The following is a 23,620-nucleotide window of genomic DNA, read 5'->3' as shown; positions in this document are numbered from 1 at the left end:
TAAAAATAGGGATGTTGCAACGTCTATCTGATAAGTTCGTTATATTGCACTTTAGAGACAACGGATCAAAGAGTTATTTGTAAATCAAGTCGAGACATGTAATCAGAGATGATCAACAGTGGTGGAAGCTATTTAATCATGAGAATGTACTTTATGTAATATTTAGTTTTCTATAGTTATATAATAATCGAGTCGTAAGGCGTCTTCTTGGTACATAGTGAACAAGAAAAAAAAATGGAAGATCGGTTGTCAGAACTCGGTTGAGAGATCTGAGCTTAATTGCGTTTGTCAAAAAGTTTGTAGAATGTTGCTAATTCAATGTCTTGCTGCTCACGACGAAGCATAGAACTATGTAGGCTGTTGCATAAAATAAGATAAGTTCAAGAGGGTTTCATTTAAATATTTTGCAGCCCCTTTAGCTTTTGCCTCATTCAGTCCCCTGCTTAGCACAACATGACATAAAGGCCATTTGCTGTGAAGTTGTTGTGAGAAAAATGTTGTAGGGTAATGTTTGGAAGAAATCTTTGTGGTTATGAAGATAATATGACTCGATTATGTGATGTTTTCTTAGCGAATTTATTTGTCCGTAAATCATATATGAAGCGGTATGACATGCCCGGGGCGTCCACTAACTAGGTAGTTGTCGATGTCTTTCTTGATAAATTTATTGTCTGTGATTGCTTCGTAATGGTCTCGAACTGCAGGTCACCTCTTAATTTTTTAACTAGTTTCCTTCCCACATCTCAAATATCTAGCTTTGAAACTACAAATACAATCTAGTTTTAGGAAAGGACTATGAACTCTAATTTATTTACTGCGTGACTCGTTCGTTTGTTGTAGGCCCCCGAGGTAGTCGAAGGTCGTATGAAACTTGGGTGTAAGAAAAGGTGTACTGGGTATTACTATCAATTTAAGGCGCTTTCGGTTAGATGTTTCCTACTAAAGCTCTATGGCTTATTTGGATGAAAAAGATGCAGTTCTCTTGATCAATATTATTTTAGACTGAATCCGGTCTTTGTCGCTTTCCATTTGGTCTTCATTTTTCAATGGTTTCCTTTCTCTCTTTACTTCCACTACCACCTCTGTCCAGCCTCACGTTGCGGCTGGAAGAGAAGCAGTGAAGCTGCATTTACTTAACCCCAAGATCAAAAAAATATAAACCCGCTTAATTCTATTCCGTGAGTTCACGATCATTTGGATACTTATTATCCACGTTTGGTTATGTAAATTCATTGTTCGGTACTTTGGTTTTGAGTATTGGTAAAGCGGCCCCCACGTTGACAATCTTTTTTTGTTCTTATTATCAAAAGTCGGATACGTTAACTGGAGGAAGGGGCCCGTAACTGGTTGGGTGAGCATCACAGTTTGAGTCTTTGAGTCTACTTGATCGCTTGTCAAGAGTGATTCATAGTTTTTCAGGCTGTTGCAGAATTTTTTCACGGTTGACTGGGTTTTCGAGGGGTATATTTTAATGAGGGCGGAGAGGCTTATATATGTTCTGGTGAGATTCGATGTATTTAGCAACAAATATAGGTTGATCATATGTACCTTTCATTTGTTCTTAAAATTTTGGTTTCGGAGAAGCATTCGAGGTATTTCCAATATTCTTGAATACTTTCGGTAGCTATAACCCTAAGAAGCATGTCCAGTCCATTTTCGAAAGGCGGAGGATTGACTGATTTAGAGTAAACCGTCTGGTCATCCGTAGAAAGCAGAATGGTAGCCTCAAATGAGTCTATTGAATTGTTGCTCCTCAAATCTCGTATTTCAGAGATGCTTTGTGCAAAGATACGTTGGTCAGCTGAATCACACGAAATGACAGAGAATGGCTTATGGGAAATGGTTTCTGAGAAGTCTGGCGATGTAGTGGACGAGTATTCAAAATCGTTCGTGGACGTATGTCCAGTGTACGCGTGGGCAGCATTTTTCTTTTTTGTATCAGATGAGAGACGGAACCCGTTTTTCGATTTAGCCATGAACCTCCCTTTTCGGGTCCCAAAAGGACTGTAGTCAAAAGCTTTTGCTTCGTTTGTACTGGATGGAAAATATCTAGCGTTTGAGTTCATGTTAAACTGAAAGATATTGGAAAATGATTGGAATTTACGAGGCACATAGCATTCATTAAACCAGTTATCAGACAATTCATTAAGCTCTAGCCGCTGAGCATGTAGTGAAGCAGGTTTTTGTTGAACATCCTTGGCCGTGGGGCTGGTTATCGCATGCTCGGTATACCAATGAATATAGCTTCTCTTTTTGTTGAAATCCAATGAAGATCCTTGATTGTGCAAATAATAGTCATTTTGTAGCTCCCAGAGCTTCGGCTTTTCTGCCTTATATATGTAGTTGCCCAAAAAAAGATTAATTGCTTCCTGTCGGATTACATCAATAAAGGAATTTGAATAAATCCTTTTGATGCTGTTAAGAATATCCCTTGTGTGCGAGCTCCACTGATTTATTCTTCTATAGGAGTCCATAGTGTTCACCAAATTAGATCCCCCGTATTGGACAGCTATTGTATCGCCGTGGTCATGAAACATCTCTGTGAGTATATTTATAAGATCAGAATCGTAATCCAAAGTTGCCGAAGAAGTAAGAAAACCTAGACTTTTCAATTGTTGCGATAGAGCCTCCTTGCAAATGATAAATTGAGCGGCATTGGTTCGATCTAAGCAGTCAATACAATTTGTTCGAATGACTCCTTTCTGAATCTTCGTTTCTTTGATTGTTCTGCCATTATGAAAGAAGCCTGTCTTGCTGATGCTTGACTTCGCAAGCGTCTCAAGGGGTCCGATAACGTCAGCATTCTTTTTGGAGTGTTTGGACATATCAAATGAGTGGTACTGTAGCCTCGTTTGACTATTCAAGAATTGATTGAGGTAAGCTACGCAATTTTCAAACTGTCTAGAGAGCTTCAGTTCTCTGGGATGTTTTTCCTTCGTCTTGATCAAGTTAAGGATAATGATTGGAAAATTGTACCTTTGGATCAAATTGTCGAAATGCAAAGCAGAACTTTGGTAGAATGGATCGGATAAATTAATCTCTATCGGAGGTTTTGGAAGGCGGTTCAAATCTTGAGTCCAATATAATGGAATTGACCCTCGATGTTGAACAAAACTCGTAAATCTTGGGTTAGCGTACTGACCAAATTTCGGATCATGAAACGATGAAGTGATCATATCGTTTACTATTTGTTCGGTTTCCACTTCGTTAGCGACATCCCCCTTATGATTGACCCCACGCTTAAGAAACCTGGCGCCCGCAAAATGATGGGAACGTCGAGCTATAATTGTAATAAATAGCTTCCTTCCGTAGATAGATATACTGGCTTGGTCTATGAATCCATGGATAATTGGCTGAAACCACTCATACGTTGCAATGTCGGTTTCACTCACAGGCAGAAGAAGAAGACTGTTCCAAACAAACCTTTCGTTCAAGCTGAATCGTTCATCATATGAGCTACTCTCCCCATCTTTGGCTGATTTGTCGCGCGACCTCAATCGTGTAAGGTTTTCTTGTAGAGTGTTTGTGATATCATAAGTATAGCTGAAATAGAAAGTCTTCCCCAAGTCTAGGTACTTAAAAATGGAAAGTAACTTGTCTTCATCGCTATACTTATAGGGCCGCTTATAGCTGATACTGAGAGGTATAAGCTTCGTCTCGTCAACGTGGTAAATAAAATGACCTCCAAGGACTGCGACTTGGCTGCACTTTGTGATAATGGATAAGTAGTACGCGTCTGTGAACCTGATGAAGCCTAATAAGCCATATGCGTGAGCTATTTTGTGTATGCCACCTTCAATTGACTCATTTAAACCTCTCATTAATTCAATAACGTCTTTTCTGGTGTAGAAGTAGTTCCTGTCTTCGATTATTGATAATGTCCCGTCTATATCATCCGTGCTGATTTCAATAATCCTGAATAGGCTTTCCTTAGCATTACTTCCAACAATATACATTGTATTGGATGAGTTATAAATAGTGAATCGCTGTAATATGATCCTTCTGTTCGTTCTCTCGAAGCACTTGCTGTTGGAGCTTTCCTCTGTTGATGTTGAATGTACATCATTGAAACGCCCTTCCTGTGTATCTTCTTTTGATACAAATTCAGGGCTCTCATTCATGTCAAGCAAACCTTCCAGGTCATTCGATTTGATATGTATCCTGGAGTCGCCTTCCATTTGAGCCGATTGCCTGTTATCTTATAACTGGCGCGACATACTAGAGGCGCGAATCTGACTATGATTATATCACACTACTTTTGCTTATATCCAGAAGATGCTTAGTTACAGTACTTACTAATATACTAAAGCTCGCCGATGATGGGTATCCTCCATTTGATATCTTTCCTGTCGTAGGAACATCGCCGTTTGCGAGGATCACCTTCACGATCATCTAATTCAAAATCCCCAAATCGGTTAACAAACTGCCGCCTTTGATAAACAGTGTTGAATTTGTAGTATCTTCGGTTGTATGTATTATGGAAGAAGAAATTGGCGTATTCCATCAAATTCTCTTCATGTGATATGTTGTCAGAAGCGATATTCTCTGGGAACTCATTGTCATACTGATCAGCGATATCCTCCGGATCACCTGTTCCGTATGATATTTTACCATCGTTCTCCAGTCCTCCATTCTGAACATGATTCAATGCCTTATAAAAGTTTTTTAAAGGCAAATTAATAAAATACTTATAATTGGTCTCCTGACAGCTGTAAAATAAAAGATCATAATCATTAAACAACATCGATGGTTGAGATATATCGATGAAGAATATTCTGAACCCCGACTTAAGATAGAGGCCAATCTCTTCCATAGTTAGCTCCAACCTTTGGAGCTTACTGTGCTGCTTGTCTTGACGTTCACCAGCAGCAGGCGTCGGGTCATTCACCAGAAACTCGCCAATTTTAAGGAAGCAGAATTGCCGCTTGGGAAGGATTTCGTTGATATTTGAAGGAGGATAAAAAGTTTGAACGATTGCATTCCCATTTGAATCGTAGTACTTTAAGTCAAACTTGGTCGTTCCAAGACCGCTCCCCGACTTTACCACAAGTCCTATGTTTAGATTATATGTTCCTGGGGCAAGCCATATCCTTTTAGTGTAGGAAAGTAGGTAGGATCGGTTTATCTCGACGAAATGATTGAAGATATAATTTGTGGGTTCGTCGATTTTGTAATCTGAATACTCTGCAAAAAGCCGCTTGTTCTTAAATAGTGAGAAGACATACTTCCAAGAATCTTTGATATACATTGCTTCTATGATCTCCGAGGGCGTACCAGACTTCTGTCGGACATCAATTAGCTTCAATCTCTTAGCAATGACTTCTCTAGAGGTTTTACGGAAGGCATCTAGGGTCATGATATACGTTCTGAGCCAGGGGTATACCTTTGCGATTATCTCCACCACATCGTCGCCAAATGTTTTGATGAGCTTTTCGAAAAATAAATCATTGTAAAGGAGATAAAAATGGGTATTTAGGAACTTGAGTGATGTATTAGGGCAGGATTTGAGTAGGAGGACCTGAATTTCTAAAGGGAGTTGACCAAGCATTGCAGGCGTAGATAAGACTAGACTACAATTTGGATGTTGAATTATGTAGCGGATATCGTGAGACCCTAGCCGGGGTGCAGATCCACGACCAGCGTTCGAGAGTTGAAGGCACAACAAAAGATGCACACTTCTGTATCCAAGCAGCCAGTAATCTTGCTAAACATCAAACAGACTGTAAGGAACCAATTGCCGTGCTTTTCGGGTTCCAGGGCAAGGGTAGCTTCTAGTATGACCTACATGGTTCGTAAACACGTGATCGAACGTTCTGGAATGAAGAGTCGAAGATAAAAGCTCGCTCCTACCACCGGTTACTCAATAAGCATGGTTGTTCATCCAGTTGTTACGTGGGCACAGCGCTCCAGCGCAGACGAGCCGGAGAAAAACATTTTGTTTGTTACAATTGAAGTCCAAGATCCTCAAAACTCCAAAATTGACTTGAGCTCTGAGGCGCTCAAGTTTTCTGCTGGCACATCCGACGGCAGCGATACATATGAATTAAACTTGGCATTCTACGATCAGGTCGACCCTGAGAAATCTCATTGGAATGAAGCCGGAAATCACATTTCTTTTATTATCCGGAAAGCTGATGCTAAATCCGAGTACTGGCCTAGATTGTTGAAAGAGAAGTTAAAGCTTCACTATATCAAAACTGATTTCGATAAGTGGGTTGATGAGGATGAACAGGAGGAACAAGCCGATGAAGGAAATATGGATATGGCAAACATGATGGGAGGTCCTGGAGGTCCTGGAGGTCCTGGTGGAGCAGGAGATTTGGATTTCTCAAAGCTCTTGGCTGGAGCTGGCGCGGGAGGAGGTGGAACTCCTGATTTAAGTGCCTTGGCTAGTCAATTAGGTACTACTGAGTCAGCTGAAGCATTGGATGAAGAGCAAGATGAACACAATAACGAAGAGCAATAATCCTTCGTATGTGATGATTTGTGCGTCCTTTTTTCTAAATCTCCAAGTATACGAATTTCACACATACATCGTAGTAGAATGCTAAGTTGTGGCATAAGCTGTAAAAACAAAGGAGACTTGCCTTATGGGTAGACTTCGCTGAAGTTATGACGATTAATACTTTTGCACTTCTGTTTTCAAATGCCTCGATAACAGCGGTAACAGCTTCTTGCGTATCGTGAGGTAAAAAAATAAAACAACTATTCAATCGATTTATCATGTGAACAGACAAGCATGTTAAAAAAGCACGTTCGTTTAGAGCATACTGAATTTCTGGCAAGATAAAAACAATAACATGACTATCCGTAGACTCTATGGTACCCAAGATACTGTCGCCTATCAAATCGAACATGGCATTGAAGAACAGTTGACGAAGGTGCGAAAACGAGAAGAAAAAAAAAAAAAAAAAAAAAAAAAGCGGCACATGACCTCAAAAGGTTGAAAATTTTGTTCATTGAGTAACATACCTCCCACGTCAACGATGCTTCTGAAGGGTAGTCCCCGGCCGGCCAACTTTCGATATGTTATTCATAACAGAAATGCCGTCAACTTACATTCAAAGCGTTTTTTAGCTGCCGAGGCTTTGGACCAGAAACAGGTAAGAGACAAAGCTATTGCAGAGGCCGTTGCCAGGGAAGAAGAATTAAAAGCCAGAGAGAAAGCCATACGGGAAACCAGAAACCAAATGAGGTCATTGATAAGTGCAATGAATACTACACCTTCAGATGTAGCAAGTGAGAGAGCAAGCTCTCTTGAGAAGGAACTAGGCCAGACTCAAAAGCTCGAACAACTCGACTCCGAAATCGAGGGTTTGCTTGCAAAACGCTTGGAACTTCCATCTTTTAAAATTGCCAATCGACCTTGGATTCTGCAACCTCATCGTTTTAATCAAAATGTGAAGGAAGATTCCGAGCAATCTTCTCAACAGATACAAACCACGAGGAACACGCATGCCTCGAACTTTCCTAATTTGAAGCCTACCCCTGACTATAAGCCATATTCTGAATCGGAGCTTTACCTCAGACACTTATCGCATACGCGAAACTCTGGAAGTTTGGGCTCAGAGTTGAAGGACATTTATCTTGCCGACAAGGACGTCAAGTCTCCTTCCAGTATCTCGGATATTTCTCTCAGTCATCTTTTGAGCGCTGGCTGTCATTTGGGCCATGCAAAAGCTCTGTGGAGGCCGTCTACCCAACCCTACATCTACGGAGAGTATCAAGGCTTGCATCTTATCGATCTCAATGAAACATTAGCTGCTCTCAAGAGGTCTGCTCACGTCATCAAAGATGTTTCGAAAAGAGGGGGTATTATCTTGTTCGTGGGAACTGGAAAACAACATGAACAGCATCTTGCACTTGAAAAGGCTGCTGAAAGATGTAATGGCTACTATGTATCCAGAAGGTGGATACCAGGAACTATTACAAATGCATTGGAAGTTACCAAGCAGTTGGGTGGTACCCAGAAAGTCGAGGTGACTATGGGAGATAAAATGACGGAGCGTATGGTACCACAAGAGGGAACTGTCAAGCCTGATATTGTTGTTATATTAAATCCTGTCGAGAACCGAAACGTCATCAATGAATGTATAATTGCCCGAATTCCAACTATCGGACTTTCGGATACGGACATGGAGCCTTCACTATTGTCATATCCCATTCCATGCAATGATGACTCAGTCAGAGCTACTTCGCTAATTTTGGGGGTTTTATCAAGAGCTGCAGAGGACGGAATGTGCCAAAGAAAAGGGCTTTTTCACGCCCTGGTTCACACATCCACACAAGCTGGAGAGGTGTCCATGTAAATAGAGATATACACTTCTTTTCGTTGTTAAACTTTTTAGCTAGTCTGTCTCCTATTCTGATTTGTCTTTTTGCTTGGCCTCATCGTCTTCATCTTCAGATTCGCTTCTTTCATCAGCAGCCACTCCTCCGACAACATAGCGATACAAAATTCTTAATATAAGAAAGAGCCAGTAGGCATTCAAAATTTGCAATGCAAATATTAAACCGAAAACAATAGGCTGTGAAATCCAACACTTGTACTGCTGTGTGTCCCAATTCAATTCCCATGGCCCAACTGTTCTAAATTCGGTAAGCACAGACCACAAAATCTTGAGGTTTATGTAATGCCTAAGATAAACCCAGACGAAGACAAATCCGACGAGGAAAGGTCCTGTGAAAATGGAGTCTAGATAGTTTAACGTTTTTGAAGTTGCCAAGAAGAAGTCTGAGACGTCCATTGTGACGTAGATCTCGATGCCCATCCAAGTAAAATGAAAGCGATAGGAAAGCCAGATAAGTGCAATAGTAATAATGTGGTGAAGAATGAGCTCGTGAAAATCCTTCCTTGGCTTTTCGAGTTGCAATACCAACACCACCGATTGTTGAACCCAAAAGGCTGCCTGGCCAAGGTAGTAGACCTTAAAAAGCCAATCATGCGTCTTATGGGGATAGTTTTCATAAAGCGGGGTGGTTTCGAAGAACCATAGTGGCATTTTCGACATCACGTAAAGGCCATACGGTCCCGACAAGCCGTAATAAAACATGGCGTAGCTCTGCTCCATAAACCTGTTAACTTTGTGTGGTCTCGTTACTCCTAATATACGAGCCAAAGGCCGCAAAACCACACACATCATAAATTCTCTTAAGAATGTGAAGAAGAGAGCGTAGAAGCCAACGAAATAAAAATCATTGACACCTTTGCCGTATTGATCAGTGCCTTCAATAAGATATGAAGGCTTGACGAGCTTCTTCAAGTTCTCATGAACAGGGTTTCCTTCGCTTGTCCCAAAAAAAGCTAAGTAAAACACCGAGAGAATAATGAGAGGATTGATCCAGGTGTGTCTGAATGACAACTCTTTAAAAGCGACGAACATTTTGCGAATGATTGCAACATCGGTCCTGGATTCGTCACTCAAAGCTCTCACTCTTTGGTTCAGTTTCTGCCTTTGTGAGGCTGTCAACTTCATCGTCGAAAATCCGGGAGCAGATGTGTCCCCCACATTGATGTTTCCAACGGAGGAGCCTCTCCGACGGCGAGCTGGTTTGGGCGATGAAGAGGTGCTCATGGTTGTTTTCAAAGAGTATTGAAGTACTCAATTATATTTAAACGTACCCTTACTTTATTTGCGTGACGAGTGGGCTGTTATAAGAGTGGTACAACACAACCAAAAGAGGAAGGAGCTAAAGCAGAGCAAAAAAAAAAAAAAAAGTCTCGTGAAGCTAGGAAGCCTTAGCCATTATTGGTGTACTGGTGTAGATAATCATTCAACTGAAACATCTTTGATGATCCTACACCCGCGCTACCCCTAACTTTCACTATTAATTGCTTGCTTTCATCGTGATTATACTGAGTCAAAAAAAAAAAAAAATAAAAAAAAAAGCAACTAGTCTAGATTCTTTCTCCTTTGGCTTCATACTTCACGATTGCTTCCAGAACCTACGCAGATTCTCGATCGATTTTCATCCAACATGACGTCTTTAGATGTCCTTATTAATAGGGCAACTGATGGTACATTAACAGACGATAACTGGCAATACATACTCGATGTCTGCGATTTCATATCAGGAGACCCCGAACAGAACTCTAAAGAAGCCATGAAAATTATCAGGACAAGACTTTCCACGAGGGATGCGAATGTCCTTTTCAGAACGCTATCACTTGTCGTCGCCATAGCCGAGAACTGTGGTTCCCGCATGCAACAAGAAATAGCATCTACTCAGTTTCTTCAAGAATATTTTTTGAAGAAATTGTCAGATAAAAAGATCCATAAGCATGTTAAAATAAGAATAGCTGAAGTTATCATCAATCTTAACTCCACTTTCAAGAATGATCCTTCACTTCGACCAATTCAAGAAGCACATCGTACATTGATGTCAAAGTTCGGTAATTTTTGCAAGGCCGCTCCGTCGAAGCCGGCTAAAACGGCGATATCGGGCAAAGACAAAGAGCATGAGGAACAAGAGCTTGAAAGAGCACTTCAACTATCTGTTCAAGAGTATGAACGCGAGCAGTCTACAAGAAATAAGCAAGCGACCACATATGTTTCCTCGGACGATATGAACGTTAGCTCTAAGAGTTCTAGAGAACGAGACGAGCCCGAAGCTATGACCATTGCTAATGTCAAGAAAGTTTGCGCGCTTTACGACCTTATATCTTACGAAGCAGATGAGCTTTCATTTAGGAAGGGCGACACAATTACCGTTATCGAATCTGTGTATCGCGATTGGTGGCGGGGTAGCCTACCCAATGGGCAAACTGGTATATTTCCATTGAACTACGTTACTCCAGTAGTAAGCAAATCTGCTGAAGAAGCAGCAAGGGAAACATCACTAGAAGAAAGATTGGTTCGCGTTGAGCATCTAAAGATTGACGAACTTATTGCTCTCCTATCATCTGAGCCTTCTCAAGTAAACGAAGATAGGGTGACGGAATTATATAACGATGTCCTCCCCACACGGCCCTCGTTAGCAAAGGCGATAGACAAATATGGTGGCCGAAGAGATGAACTAGGAGCTCTTCATGATCGTATGAATGAGGCAACAAACTTCTATAATGTTTTGATTGATAGAGTCGTTAGTTATAGGGGCGATATCAGGCTGAATGGGAACTTACCGTATCCCTCTGGAAGCGGATACCCAGAGCTTTCTGTTCAACAACAACCGACTGGGAGTGGCTTTGGAAATCAACGTATGGGACATTTTTAGTCCCTCCGTAAGTGCTTTGTCAGGCGACTCCGGAAAAAAAAAAAAAAAAAAAAAAAAAAAAGAAAAAACCTTTGAACGGAAGAGCTAAGAGTGGCTCGAGCAAACATAGGAAAGCTGGTATAAAATAGAATGATCTTGTCGTAAACCCAACAACTTAATGTAAGAAGAGGTTAGATAGAGGTGTCGCACTGACGGGGTTACGAGAATCGCCGCGACATTTGCTTACAGCGAATATAATAATCGAACAAAGCACCTGCCCTCACACGATGTCAACCTTGTATGGCCACAGAGAACAGGATAATAATGAAAGATTTGATCAGCTTGCGGATACTCTAAGCCATTTTCGAAACACTGTCCAAAATGATATTCAGGGTAGCTTGCAAAGCGAGCTGGGCCTTCTTGATTCCTTGAATGATAACTTCTCCCTGTTATGGATTCGGGTCAAACGAAGCAGCGGTGACCTATCGACTACCATGAGACGAAATCTGAACATAAGTCGTATAGTGGCGATAGTGCTCGTGTTATTCTTCATCGCTTGGATGATCTACAAGGTTAACTCATGATAAATTTCATACACTATTGACGGTTGACGACATCGGAGCCCAATTTATAGTTTCCAATAGCTTTTCCCCAGTTAATCTTCGATTTGGTGACAGGAAGCAATCTTCTCAAATGCTTAAAATGGTTCTGATTCAATTCGTCAAATTCCTTGACTGTTTGCAAGGTTAACCGATCCTCGGTGGTCTTGATGAAATCTACGATGGCCTCTGCAGACTCGTCATCGAGGATACTTTTCGAGCTGTCACTGAAATGAAGTCTCACATTTCCATCTTCATAATAGTGAATGTCCGTCTTCACGTCAGCTCGAATATTACCCTTCTCTATGGTATAGATCGATCTCCACCGGCCACTGAAAAAATTTGCTGGCTCATCATCCTCACTTAATATAATGATTACTAAACCGCTCTCCCCTGGTACAACGCTGAATTGATATGAAGAAGGATAATACTTCTTTCCGTAAGCATCAAGAGCTGCCACGAGATCGTCGAAGTACGATGGGAAAGTCTCTGGAGAAAACTGCTCAAAATCCGAAGCTTCATCCTTTGTCGAATCATAGTAAAATTTCCGCTGACTCTGATAGTCGATATACTTACCGCTTGCTTGATCCTTAGCTAATTCAGAAATAAGAACATTATTGTTTGCGTGGCCTTCTTGCTCGAGGTATCTCGCTATTAAGTCATTGATAAGCTGCTTGCCATCCTTAGGAACAATTTTACTCAACGAGTCCTTGACTGGTCCTACTTCCTTCGGTGGAGCGGTGGATATTAATTCTCTGACCAATGTATCTAACTGCATGTTTAGTTGTTCTCTATGTCGAGTGAGGATTCTACCTTATGCGCACTAGTGTCTGTGGGGACTACGTTGTACAGTGTACACAACTCGAAGAGGGATCACTAAATGCCCCGGATTGGCTATGAAAAAAAAAAATAAAAAAAAAAAAAAAAAACCTATGATAAGTGAAATGAATTGGCACCGTCATCAATGGCTCTCAACAAGCGAGATTCCATGATCTCTATCAGAGAGTAGTCAGGAAGCTTCAAGTACAGAGCGCATGTCATTACCGAAGGTAGATAATCATCGCTCTTCAACTGACCTTCAGGCTCTTTCTTGACAACTGTGAACTCTGGGCGTAGATTTTTGAAACCACCGAGCGGCAATCTAGGAGATCCTGTTAGAAACTGCAAAAACTGACGGCGAGAACGTTGATCTAGCGAAGAAAGAATTTTTACTAGACTCATAATCGTACTAGATGCCTTCGTGTAGCCGTGGTTTGCCCGAATAGCCTCTGAAATGGTCGCTTCAGACCAATCCTCCTCTTTGGCTCCAAATATTTGTCTAAGCTCCTGGGAAGAGAAGACTTTGATTGAGTTCACAGGAAATACAGTCGAGAACCCCTCGGCTAGGCTCGTGACCTGGTTGGCAACACCGTGTAGTAATACCGCTTCTATCACCAACTGGATATAATTGTTAACGTTGTCTGTAGTAACTTTAACTTGGGCGCCATTGGGCACCAACTCATAATCCGAATTTCCCGGGAGAAGGTAGTATAATTCCATTGCCTCTATCAAGTCGGGTTGATCCAATATCCTGGCCGACTTTGCTAGCTCGGAAAGCTTTCTCAAGCTCAGAGAGAGCCTTCTGTCAACTTCCGCAAGATTATCCAATGTGACGGATCTTTTCCAAGCAGACCTTTTGGGTTCTTCTGTATATCTGATGATATCAAATAAATAGGGATTGAGATCGAGATCGACAATCCTGGAATCGAAAAGTGATCTGGCCAAAAACTTACCGAGACAGAAAAACAAATACGATATCTTCCTTCCATACTTTGAGTGTATCTCGGTGTTAGAAAGTGGTCTAGGAAAAAGGCCATTATCGGATCTGACATAGCCATTGGAATGTTGCTCGCTATCAGATTCTAGCCACATACGCAACTTTCTTTCTTGAAATTCGTGAGATACTATCGAGTAAAATTCCAGGGTGGGCCCCAAGCCAGAGCCCACCTCATCATAATATTCAATTTCAAGAATTCCGGGAGACGAACCAAATTTTTCTAAAAGCTTAAGAGCACTAGGGAAGAAGTTCGATCTGGCGATTCTGACTTTTTGCCGACTTATCCGACCTAGTTGAAGCTTCCTTGTTGCCATGAGCGAGTCTGATCCCTGAGTAGAAACAGGTGGGTCACGCTCTATGGTGGCCTGCCAATGGTGAATTAAACGGGAATAACCGAATGAAGTACTTTGCAAAAAGAGAATTCTTATCTCCAAAGGAAATAGGAAGGGGTATTCTCTGGTTAATACCAAACTCCATGGGGGTTGTGCCCCACTAGCCACAACAAGAATTTCTTCCAATTGCCGCTTGAGTTTGACCGTAAGCTTCCAACTTCGGAAAATATCGTCTGGGTGACTTACGAGGCCTCTATTTCTCAACATTAAGTTCCAGCCATAGAACTTCTTAAGCAACTTCAAGGTTGAAAGTGTGGTATGAGAGACAATGTGATCTGTTGAGACGTCAGGGATGACTTTGTTTTCACTTGCATTGCCTGAGCTCTTCAGCCTGCCGTAAGTGACCTTGTGTACCCGCGACCATATGTCTGGGTGAGATAAGCCATCTTTTTTTTCTTGCACTGAATTAAATATAGCTCCAAATATTGTAGTATCTGTTGGAACATACACGTCGTCCACGAAAAAATCAAGGATATCTTCCCCCTCTTTATCCGTGGTATTGTCATTGTGCATAACTTCGTCAAAAGAATCTGATGTAAGTGCCTTCTGTTTCAAAAAAGACTCAATTGAGCGAAAGGTTGCGATGGCTTGGACATAAACTATAATTGGTTTTTCAGAGCTATCTTTATCACAAGGGGATATTTCAATCCTAAACTGCCTAGCAAGGTTCGTAGTGTGTATCGGATCGCGGGAAGCCGTTCTATCCGTTGCTGAAACAACATTGAAGACTTCCAGTCTCAGTAAAGAATCAAGTAGTAAATGAATTAATTTCTTTGACGCCTTAAAATCGCTGAAAATCAAGGAGAAAAATGTGTCCTTGGAAAAAGCCGCAAATACATCTCTTTCGTCTGTCTTGAGGAATTCGGATATCATTAACTCTGTTGCACCCAGTGACATAAGTTCGTAGCTTGATATCGGGTGGGAATCAGATAAAAGCAAGTCTTTAAGAAGTAACCATAACTTTTCATAGTCATTTCGATCTAATCCTTCCAGGGAGCGAGAAAGTTGGAAGATCTCTTTCAAATGTTTTGTCTTGATAGAGTCATCATCTGTAGAGCCAGTTTTAAAGGCGATCCGGCAATTTTGGAATGAAGCTAGAAAAAAACCTAGCCTTCTTAGTACAAGATCTTTCGGCACCTTTTCAGACGTTCTGGAAAACTCGGGATCTTGATTGTTTGGTGGGAACCGACTAATGCTGGCCAACCGATTCGAAATATGCGGTGGGACACTTGCTTCCTTCAGTTCTGGGCGTGAGCTCTCGAATACTCGAGCTATCAGTTCAGTATCCTGATAAACCCCTTCTGTCTCTAAGGATCTGGAGCAAGCCAGAAATTCTTTCGACATAATACAGTTGAGAATAGCCAAAGAAGGCAATAATTGTACCCCAGCATGAGCTGTTATGCGGTCATCTAAATCTTCGAACTGTGCGGAACCAAATTCAGCTTTACTTGTACTGATTATGGATGCCAAAACACCTGATAGCTCTTCAGCCTGTTCCTTTATGATGGGTAGCTCTTTGTTTATTTGCATTAATGACCGGAAGATGTTGATAAGAGCCATCCTGCGCAAGTCCCAATCCAAGCTCGCTGAGAAAGCCTTGAGTAAAATCGGCCAAGTCCATTGAACAAAAGCATTTATCTCATTTTGTCTCTTCAGAAGACATTCTGCCTTCGCTATATTTAAGTTAGTCATCAGGGAGCTTTTATCATCTGGTAGGAAGACGAAGGGTGAATCGGTAAGAGCATAGTTCGCAGGCAATATTGAACCAATGACTTGAAGAACCTCGCATACGAGATCCTTTGGAGCAGCCATTATGGAGTCAATAGAAAGTTCGGCCCTTAATTTCGGTTCTCCATTAGAAGAGCTTTCTGGTGTATTTGACTCGCCTTCTTTGGCGTAGCTTTGTAGGGTACAATATAATGATTCACCCAAGCTTATGTCAATCAATAACTCGGTTAGTTTGGTTGATGTGGCCGCCATATATTGAAGGGATCGTAAAAGACTTAGCCCTATCCTGAAACCCACTGTTGAATCATTAGTTCCGGAACTGCAAGCAGCGGTGAAAGTTTCCTTCACTAGACCAAGAAAGGAGACATCTGCAAATAGAGATTCCTGTAATTCAGGTTTACCTCTAAAGCTCATGACTATTCTGGATAGCGCTAGCCATGCGTTTTCCGTAACTGTCTTATCAGAGTTGTTCTTGGCAACGTCAAAGAGTTTTTCGGTACAGCTTCCAACCTTCTCGAAATCCCCATCATTCAAATGAAGGCAAGAGTTCGATACAATAGCTAAGCTTTTCCGCTGGGCGTGGACTGTTAAAAAATCCAAATTTTGAAGACATGCTAGGAGACCGTCATTTTTGACGATAAGACTATGAGAGCATCGTTCTCTCGAAATCATTTCTAATGCTTGCAATGCTTGTTCAGTGAGATCAATGTAAGTTATCTCAAAAAGATGAGATATGAGGGTTTCCACAGCACCGTTTATGAGTGCATCATTGATAAAGTCTTGATTCACTTCCACAAAGTTGAATAAACAACGGCATGCCACTAACTGTAATTCTAGATGATCTTGAAAGGTTGGGTCTCGCAAGATTTCGGTTAAGGATCGTGCTAGCCTATTGGCTGGGATGAGTCGCTCAGCAGTGATACCATTCATCATCAATAGTCTCTCTGACAATTCATTCAAAGATTCCATCACAAGAAAAGAGTCTTCACGTTGAGAAAGATTGGAAATAAGTGCCTCGAATTCTGCCAGTTGGCGTCCAAATGGCGAAGCATCTAGACCCCCAACCAACCTTTGTACAACATCAAGAAGATTTGAACCTGGTCTTACACCTGATTCCTGTCCAACAAGATCTCGAAGGATACTATCACGATATTCCCGGGCCCTGGTATCATTATTCAAGTTTGGCTCGCCATCTTGGGATTCATCTTCATCCGTATAATCAGCTTCACCAGCGAATGAATCCAGATTATCAGTTTCTTGCTCTTCTTGAGCTCCCTGTTCGCCTTCCTCTCCCACCTCTTCCTCGTGGTATTGTTCTTCATCAAAGTCCCCAAGACAGCTTCCTTCTGAGGATTCGCCGTTGCACAGCTGCACGATCGAAGGGCCAGATCTTTCTTGGTTATATGAGCCATCTATATCAAAACTTGAAGAAATATTCAGAGTATTTCTTGACTCATCATGGCGAAAAGCGTCATGATAATTCGCCTTTCCCGTCTTTTTGTCCATTTTGAATAATCACCTTATCGTGGGATTGAGAAGGAGAAGCATAGCACAGTGAGGTAAGCCCTCAGGGGAATGTGGCACGTGACAAAGCATACCTCAACTTTACCTCTGATGGCAAAACGACCAACACGCCAATGTGAGCAACTGCCGCGACTCCCTTTCTACTTAGTAAGCTGCGAGCATCTTTGTCAAACGGGTTTGAGGCTAACTATGCCACGTTTGAATAAAGCGTACGAAGCAAACCATGGGATACGCAAGTATCGCGAAAAAAGTTCACTCTTGATGGAGCTCAATCTGTAGTATTTTCGAGAAAGACAAACAAGCAAAGAGAGAAAACAAAAATGAAAGAAAAAGAACAAAAAAAAACGATATAAGTCCTGAGACAAGTTTCGGATAGCAACTAACTTCATGCTTCAAGACTACTATTGGGCTGTTTTGCTTTGTATTCAATTGTGCCCGCATGCCCCTTCGTTGCTTCCAGGGCAAAGGGTTTTTTTTTTTTTTTTTTTTTCTTTTTTTTTTTTTTTTTTTTTTTTGCTTCTCTATGTGTTGCTGCATGTCTCTCTATAACCCGCGTCCATTAGTATCTCCACAAAGACTACTAAAGTAATATTTATCACAATCTCATTCATGTCAGTAGCAGCGGAGGCATGTCATCATGAGTTATCAGAAGCCCATAGCCCCTTTAAAGTTGGGTTTGGCCTTCTTCCAAAATTCTGATGCCTTTTGAGAGGAGCGCCCCCACATACTGCACTTTTCATGCGTCTTCTCGAGGTTGCAATCCAACAAAAAAAAAAAAAAAAAAAAAAATTTTGAAGAATAGGAAAAGTTAATCCGTGAATATTCTGGAAACTCCCCGTTAGTACGGAACTTTCTGGTTTTCTTCCACGGCATGACACGACATCAAATGTTGCTCATTGTCTCTGTGCGATGAATGTCTAGCTTGTTGTGCTATTTTAATCATCTTCATTCAAGTGATTTAAACTACGATGGTTCCATTTCGCCCTGTTCTCTTCCTTTGTTCATAAAATGCAAGCCTTGCAGGTTGCGTAGCAGCAAAACACGGAAATAACTACAGAGAGACGTTGCCGCGTTCTTTTTTTTTTTTCGTTTCATGCAAGTGCCCCACCAAGGTCCCCACAGATCCCCGCTACAATTGGAGAAAATCCGGCTTATGTGCACCTTCACTTGTCGGCTGCACAAGTCCTGCAAGAGCATGAGCGTCAAATATAGCGCCCCCGAAAGTCGGCAAAAACTTTTCCTGCAATCCTAAAACTATAAATTGCTAAAAAAATCTTCATCTACAAATTTTTTTCATTTTGCCTTCGTTCATCGTTTTACCGAAGATTTCCCTCCAAGTACTTCATCAAGCTTTTCAAAGTCATATCAGATCACTTTACATCAATAATGTCGCATTCCTCGGACCTGGAGGAAGCTATGAAGCCCTTTGCTCAAAAATCTGAGATCGCTCACATTGAAAGCAATGTTGAAAGTGGCACCAAGTCAACGGGCCCTTTGGAGGTTGAGAAGCCTGATCTGTTAAAACAGTACACTGACGAAGAGATCGATGCTTTTCACAAAAAAATAACATTGAAGGTGGATTTACGCTTGATCCCAATGTTGGTTCTTTTGTATATTCTCAACTACCTCGACAGAAATAACATCGCAAGTGCAAGACTAGGCGGTTTGGAAGAGGATTTGAATTTGGAAGGCAACCAATACCAAACATGTATTTCGATTCTCTTTGTTGGTTACATCCTCATGCAGATTCCAGCTAACATGTTTTTAAACAAATTCAAGAAACCCTCCATTTTTATTGCCGCCATTATGGGTGGCTGGGGTACCGTTTCTACCTGTACTGCTGCAGTACAGGATTTCGGTGGTTTATTGGCAATCCGTTTGATTTTGGGATTTGTTGAAGCTGGTTTCTTTGGCAGTTGTCTCTATGTTTTGTCTTGTTGGTACACTAGAAGCCAGCTCGGTTTCAGAAATTCGCTATTATATTCGGGCTCTTTGCTTTCTGGTGCCTTTTCAGGTTTGATCGCGGCAGGTATCATCGATAACATGGACGGCCTTCACGGTTTGAGATCATGGAGATGGTTATTTATCGTGGAGGGTGCCATTACAGTTGGTATTGCACCAATCGCGTACTTCGTGTTGCCAGATATGCCTCATAACTCAAGAATGTTGAATGACTTTGAAAAAGATGTTCTTTTGTACAAAATCAGATGTGAGACAGGCCAAGATGATAGTGACGAAACAAACGAGGAGTCTTACTGGGGTGCTTTCAAGTTGGCTGTCTCCGATATTAAGGTTTGGGCATGTTGTGGTATTCTCTCTTGGTTAGTTGCCGCAGCTGGTGTTACCAACTTCTTCCCCTCAATTGTCGAAACATTGGAATTTAATCGTGTTATTACATTGTGTTTGACTGCTCCTCCATATATTCTTGCTGTCATTGCAACTTTTATCTGGGCACTTCATGCTGATAAGACGGGTGAAAGGTTTTGGCATGTCGTCTCACCTTTGGTAGTTGCACTTGCATCGTTCATCATTGCCGTTTCCACCTTGAATACTGGAGCCAGATATTTTTCGATGGTGATAATGGTCCCGTCTATCTACTGTTCCTTCACAACTATCTTATCATGGATGTCAAACTCTTGTCCACGTCCTCCGTTAAAGCGTGCGATTGCTCTTTCCTTGATGAACTGTTTGTCGAACTCGGCCTCAATCTGGAATGCATACTTATATCCTTCATCATCGGCTCCTCGTTATTCGGTCGCCTTCATCTGCAACTGTGTTTTTGTTGCTCTCGCTATTGTCTGCGCCGTTGCTTTAAGATGGAGATTACAGATTTTGAACAAGAGGATCGATAATGGTACCATGAACTGGGAGAAAGAGTTGGGTAAGGGTAATGATGGTTCAGAAGTGAAGGACGACTTTAGATTCTTGATTTAAGTTGACTCTCGACGGTAGTGGACGATTTAAACAGATATATACGAAATTGATGGGAAAAAAGTACATGTGGGATAGCAAGGTATAGGCAAAACGAGCAAGGCATATGATCTGTCCTTAAGATGTTTTCCTAATCTAAACCTATCTTTTCCAATACGATTTAATAGTTCAAAATAGAAGATTCGCTGTTAGTTTTCAAGATCTTATCTTTGATAGAATTGCCAAGGCAAAATCTGCACGATTACATAGTGCCGTAGGCGTGATAAACGGTTTTACCAAGCAAAACGCAGTAAGGGGCATCGGCACCAGGGTTGATGATTACAAGAATGGACACGTTCACATCCCAACACAGCCTATTCTAAGTCGTAGTTTTTGTGAAAGACTTGAAGGCCCCTGGTATTGAATTCGAGAGCCCATGCTCAGATTATTTTGATGAAATGAGATATACATAGTCGTCTGGAAAACTCAAGTAAATTGGAAACCATGGACTCAAACTTTTGGGAAACTACAAGATGTGGAGGCATCAAGATTACTCAGCCTTCTTGAAAAGATAACGGCGTTTGATAAGCCGGTGACATAAACTTGGCTATATTGGAACAATGCAATTCGAAGGAAATCACGAGAGTAATACATGGAGATCCACTTCTTCTGGGGGCCCCCTATTACACCAAGTCAGACTTCCATCATGGTAGGATACAGAGTAAAAAATGATAAAAGAAAGAAAAAAAAAAAAAAAAAAAAAAAAAAAAAGAGGAAAAGGGATTACTAAGCACCGTGTGGAGAGCCATACGATCTTCCATGGGCAAAGAGAACCGACGGTATCTGGAAGTATACTAAATTATACTTTCCCCAACAAAGTTCGACATACGTCAAGATAACACACCACAACCAGCGACGTGGGGGATTATCCGATGAGCTGCTTCACAAAGGAAGCCGTGCATGAACGCGGGGCACTCAACGCGCAGGTGGGGTTGCGGCTTGTTGAATATCTTGGCAAAAAAGCTGGCTGGCATGTACTTCACAGCACAACCACTAAGCCGGAAAAACCCGAAGTTTAAGCGAAATGGCTTCCGCGGTTAATCTAAAATTCTAAATCTTTCTAGGTCTAGCTTTGCGTTAGCTTCACAGTGTTTTTACCTTTTCGAGATCAGTTGGTTCCGCGAATGTCGTTTAGAAGCGTCGCTTGCAAGTGAAGCTACAGCAGTAGAATAAGCTTCTTCTCGCGTTCCTCATTCAGTAATTTGATCTTGCAAAATACGCCATGTTTAAAATCTTTCTGACGGATTAAAAGCTCTTCTATTCTTTTCTGGTATTTATGTCAAAGGTATTTGGTTTATTAAAGAACAAATACTTTCTAGCACGTCTAAACATTGGTAGTATCGAGGTTCTCCGGGGTCAAGTGAGCTCAGTTGCGATAATTCGCTCAATGGTTCCGCTTGTCTGGTTTTCTTTTTTTCTTTTTTCTTTTTTTTTTTCCTTATCGTTCCTAGATACGTCGAATGGGAGATGCTTCTGAGATTTTGGTCATCCTAAGAGAGCCCGCTGTAGTTATCCACCCCAAGAACTAATCTGTCTCATGACTTTGTTCAATGGCCCAATCTAAAGCCCTTTCCTTACAATATGGTATTGAGAATAACCTAAGTTATCTAGTACAGACAAGTTTCACAAGCTAATTCCGCAAAACAAGTCAAATTGCCAGAATGCCTACATTGCATTACGCTTCATAGAGAAGCTAAGTTTTAGCTGCAAAAACCGGATAATGGTGACAAGGTGGCCCCAAGAATTGCTACAATTTTTGTATTATTTAGATGGGAGTCCTGGAAACATCAACAGTAACAAGAAACAAGTTTAAAAAAGCAAAAAAAAAAAAAAAAAAAAAAAAAAAAAGAAGAAAAAAGTACAAAAAGGACAATATCTCTTCGAAATTTCGAGTTTTTTAAATTCTGAGATAAGGAATAAAGTACACAAGTTTTAAAATTTTTGTTGTTTTGTTTTTTAAATGTTTTGGGCTTATTTTTGAGATATAGTTTTCATGTTAAAGCCGTGTTTAGCACCTTTCAATGTTAGGCAACTTGTCCGAGTGGTTAAGGAGAAAGATTAGAAATCTTTTGGGCTTTGCCCGCGCAGGTTCGAGTCCTGCAGTTGTCGTCTTCTTTTTTTTTTTTCTTTTGGTGTGTTTACTTCCATATTTCTGATTTACTATCATCAGCAAATGCTCAAGTATATGTGTAGACCTAGCGATTGGAAAGCATATGAACTGCTCGGTTTCAAATGGCTATTAGCCCCCATGTATGAAGTGGAATTTTCTAATGCCGCGATCATATGACACGTGATGTTTCTTGTAAATGCGTCGTACAGATACGATCGCGTTGAAAGTGCAACAACTTCAATACCATTCAGGATGAGAGAGGGAAAAGTGGCCTTGATAACTGGGACTACCTCTAATCTCGGCATTAATATTGCCTTTAGGTTGCTTGATCAGCTACCCAATGGCACAAATATCACTCTCATTGTTACTTCCAGGACATTGCCGCGGGTGAAAGAGGTGATAGCCGACATCCAGAAATACTACAGAGATAAACACCCCAATCGCTCTGGTGAACTCGAATTTGATTATCTTCTTGTCGATTTTACTAACATGGTGTCGGTATTAAGTGCATTCCATGCTGTTGAGCAAAAATTCACTAAAATCGACTACGTTTTCATTAACGCCGCCCATGGAGTATACTCCGGCATTGATTGGATGCAAGCGACAAAGGCAGTATTTACAAACATTCTTGATGCCGTTACCTTTCCAACTTATAAGCTTCAGAAGGTTGGTGTGAAGTCTGTCGATGACATCGGGGTGGTTTTCCAAGGTAATGTCTTTGGCCCATATTACTTTTTACACAGAATCAGACACTTGCTCGAAGGTGGTGCCCGTGTTGTGTGGATTTCTTCTGTTATGGCCAGCCCCAAATACTTATCTTTTGACGACCTTCAACTACTTAAATCTCCCGAGCCTTACGAGGGCTCAAAAAGATTTATTGATCTATTACATTGCGGAACTTTCAGATATCTTTCCCAAAAGTACAATATCAAATCCTATGTTGTCCATCCAGGAATATTTACCAGCTTTTCATTTTTCGAGTTTTTGAATGTCTTTACCTACTACGGTATGATGATCCTATTCTATATAGCTCGCCTCTTGGGATCCCAGATTCACAACATATCAGGGTACACTGCCGCGAATGCACCTGTAACAGTCGCATTGAACGACTGCGATCAGTCCGTAAAATGGGTATCGGCGTGTAACCGCTGGGGTCGCGAGTTCACTACGCATGATGAAATTGAAAGTACGGGTGCTGAGGATGTCGTTGCTTTCATAGATAAGTTAGTCGGCGAATGGGACGAAAAGTTAAGAAGCCAGATCACGGAGACTCGGAAGACATGATGCA

At 41.3% G+C, this 23,620-nt stretch overlaps 9 protein-coding genes and 1 non-coding gene across 10 annotated transcripts; 6 read left to right on the top strand and 4 right to left on the bottom strand. All coding sequences in view use genetic code 12, as the record gives it.

The window, feature by feature from the left end:
• Positions 1-1,538: 1,538 nt before the first annotated feature.
• CXQ85_004406 (phosphatidylinositol-3,5-bisphosphate 5-phosphatase) lies at positions 1,539-3,176 on the bottom strand (the record flags this gene model as incomplete). Its single annotated transcript, XM_025488026.1, has 1 exon — positions 1,539-3,176. The coding sequence occupies one exon, from the start codon at positions 3,174-3,176 to the stop codon at positions 1,539-1,541; it is 1,638 nt and encodes a 545-aa protein (XP_025341834.1).
• Positions 3,177-4,303: 1,127 nt separating this feature from the next.
• CXQ85_004405 (uncharacterized protein) lies at positions 4,304-5,356 on the bottom strand (the record flags this gene model as incomplete). Its single annotated transcript, XM_025488025.1, has 1 exon — positions 4,304-5,356. One exon carries the CDS (start codon positions 5,354-5,356, stop codon positions 4,304-4,306), a length of 1,053 nt encoding a protein of 350 aa, XP_025341833.1.
• A 513-nt stretch (positions 5,357-5,869) lies between these two features.
• On the top strand, positions 5,870-6,466 carry SBA1 (Hsp90 cochaperone; the record flags this gene model as incomplete). The annotated part of the gene is made up of 1 exon (XM_025488024.1): positions 5,870-6,466. The coding sequence occupies one exon, from the start codon at positions 5,870-5,872 to the stop codon at positions 6,464-6,466; it is 597 nt and encodes a 198-aa protein (XP_025341832.1).
• Positions 6,467-6,986: 520 nt separating this feature from the next.
• Positions 6,987-8,309, top strand: CXQ85_004403 (mitochondrial 37S ribosomal protein uS2m; the record flags this gene model as incomplete). Its single annotated transcript, XM_025488023.1, has 1 exon — positions 6,987-8,309. One exon carries the CDS (start codon positions 6,987-6,989, stop codon positions 8,307-8,309), a length of 1,323 nt encoding a protein of 440 aa, XP_025341831.1.
• A 51-nt stretch (positions 8,310-8,360) lies between these two features.
• Positions 8,361-9,575, bottom strand: LAG1 (sphingosine N-acyltransferase; the record flags this gene model as incomplete). Its single annotated transcript, XM_025488022.1, has 1 exon — positions 8,361-9,575. The coding sequence occupies one exon, from the start codon at positions 9,573-9,575 to the stop codon at positions 8,361-8,363; it is 1,215 nt and encodes a 404-aa protein (XP_025341830.1).
• Positions 9,576-9,978: 403 nt separating this feature from the next.
• On the top strand, positions 9,979-11,770 carry HSE1 (ESCRT-0 subunit protein; the record flags this gene model as incomplete). The annotated part of the gene is made up of 2 exons (XM_025488021.1): positions 9,979-11,157; positions 11,693-11,770. The coding sequence occupies 2 exons, from the start codon at positions 9,979-9,981 to the stop codon at positions 11,768-11,770; spliced, it is 1,257 nt and encodes a 418-aa protein (XP_025341829.1).
• A 20-nt stretch (positions 11,771-11,790) lies between these two features.
• On the bottom strand, positions 11,791-17,234 carry CXQ85_004400 (putative ubiquitin-protein ligase; the record flags this gene model as incomplete). The annotated part of the gene is made up of 2 exons (XM_025488020.1): positions 11,791-12,560; positions 12,749-17,234. 2 exons carry the CDS (start codon positions 17,232-17,234, stop codon positions 11,791-11,793), a joined length of 5,256 nt encoding a protein of 1,751 aa, XP_025341828.1.
• Positions 17,235-18,638: 1,404 nt separating this feature from the next.
• Positions 18,639-20,186, top strand: CXQ85_004399 (uncharacterized protein; the record flags this gene model as incomplete). The annotated part of the gene is made up of 1 exon (XM_025488019.1): positions 18,639-20,186. One exon carries the CDS (start codon positions 18,639-18,641, stop codon positions 20,184-20,186), a length of 1,548 nt encoding a protein of 515 aa, XP_025341827.1.
• Positions 20,187-22,249: 2,063 nt separating this feature from the next.
• Positions 22,250-22,331, top strand: CXQ85_004398. The gene has a single exon. It is a non-coding gene; the product is annotated as a tRNA-Ser (tRNA).
• A 253-nt stretch (positions 22,332-22,584) lies between these two features.
• On the top strand, positions 22,585-23,616 carry ERG27 (3-keto-steroid reductase; the record flags this gene model as incomplete). The annotated part of the gene is made up of 1 exon (XM_025488018.1): positions 22,585-23,616. One exon carries the CDS (start codon positions 22,585-22,587, stop codon positions 23,614-23,616), a length of 1,032 nt encoding a protein of 343 aa, XP_025341826.1.
• Between the last annotated feature and the right edge of the window lie 4 nt (positions 23,617-23,620).

The sequence above is a fragment of the Candidozyma haemuli genome (genome assembly GCF_002926055.2).
Source record: "Candidozyma haemuli strain B11899 chromosome Unknown G_2014730914, whole genome shotgun sequence".
Lineage (NCBI taxonomy): Eukaryota > Fungi > Ascomycota > Pichiomycetes > Serinales > Metschnikowiaceae > Candidozyma > Candidozyma haemuli.
The sequence above is the reverse complement of the archived record's forward strand: the minus strand, read 5'-3'. Positions and strand labels throughout refer to the sequence as shown.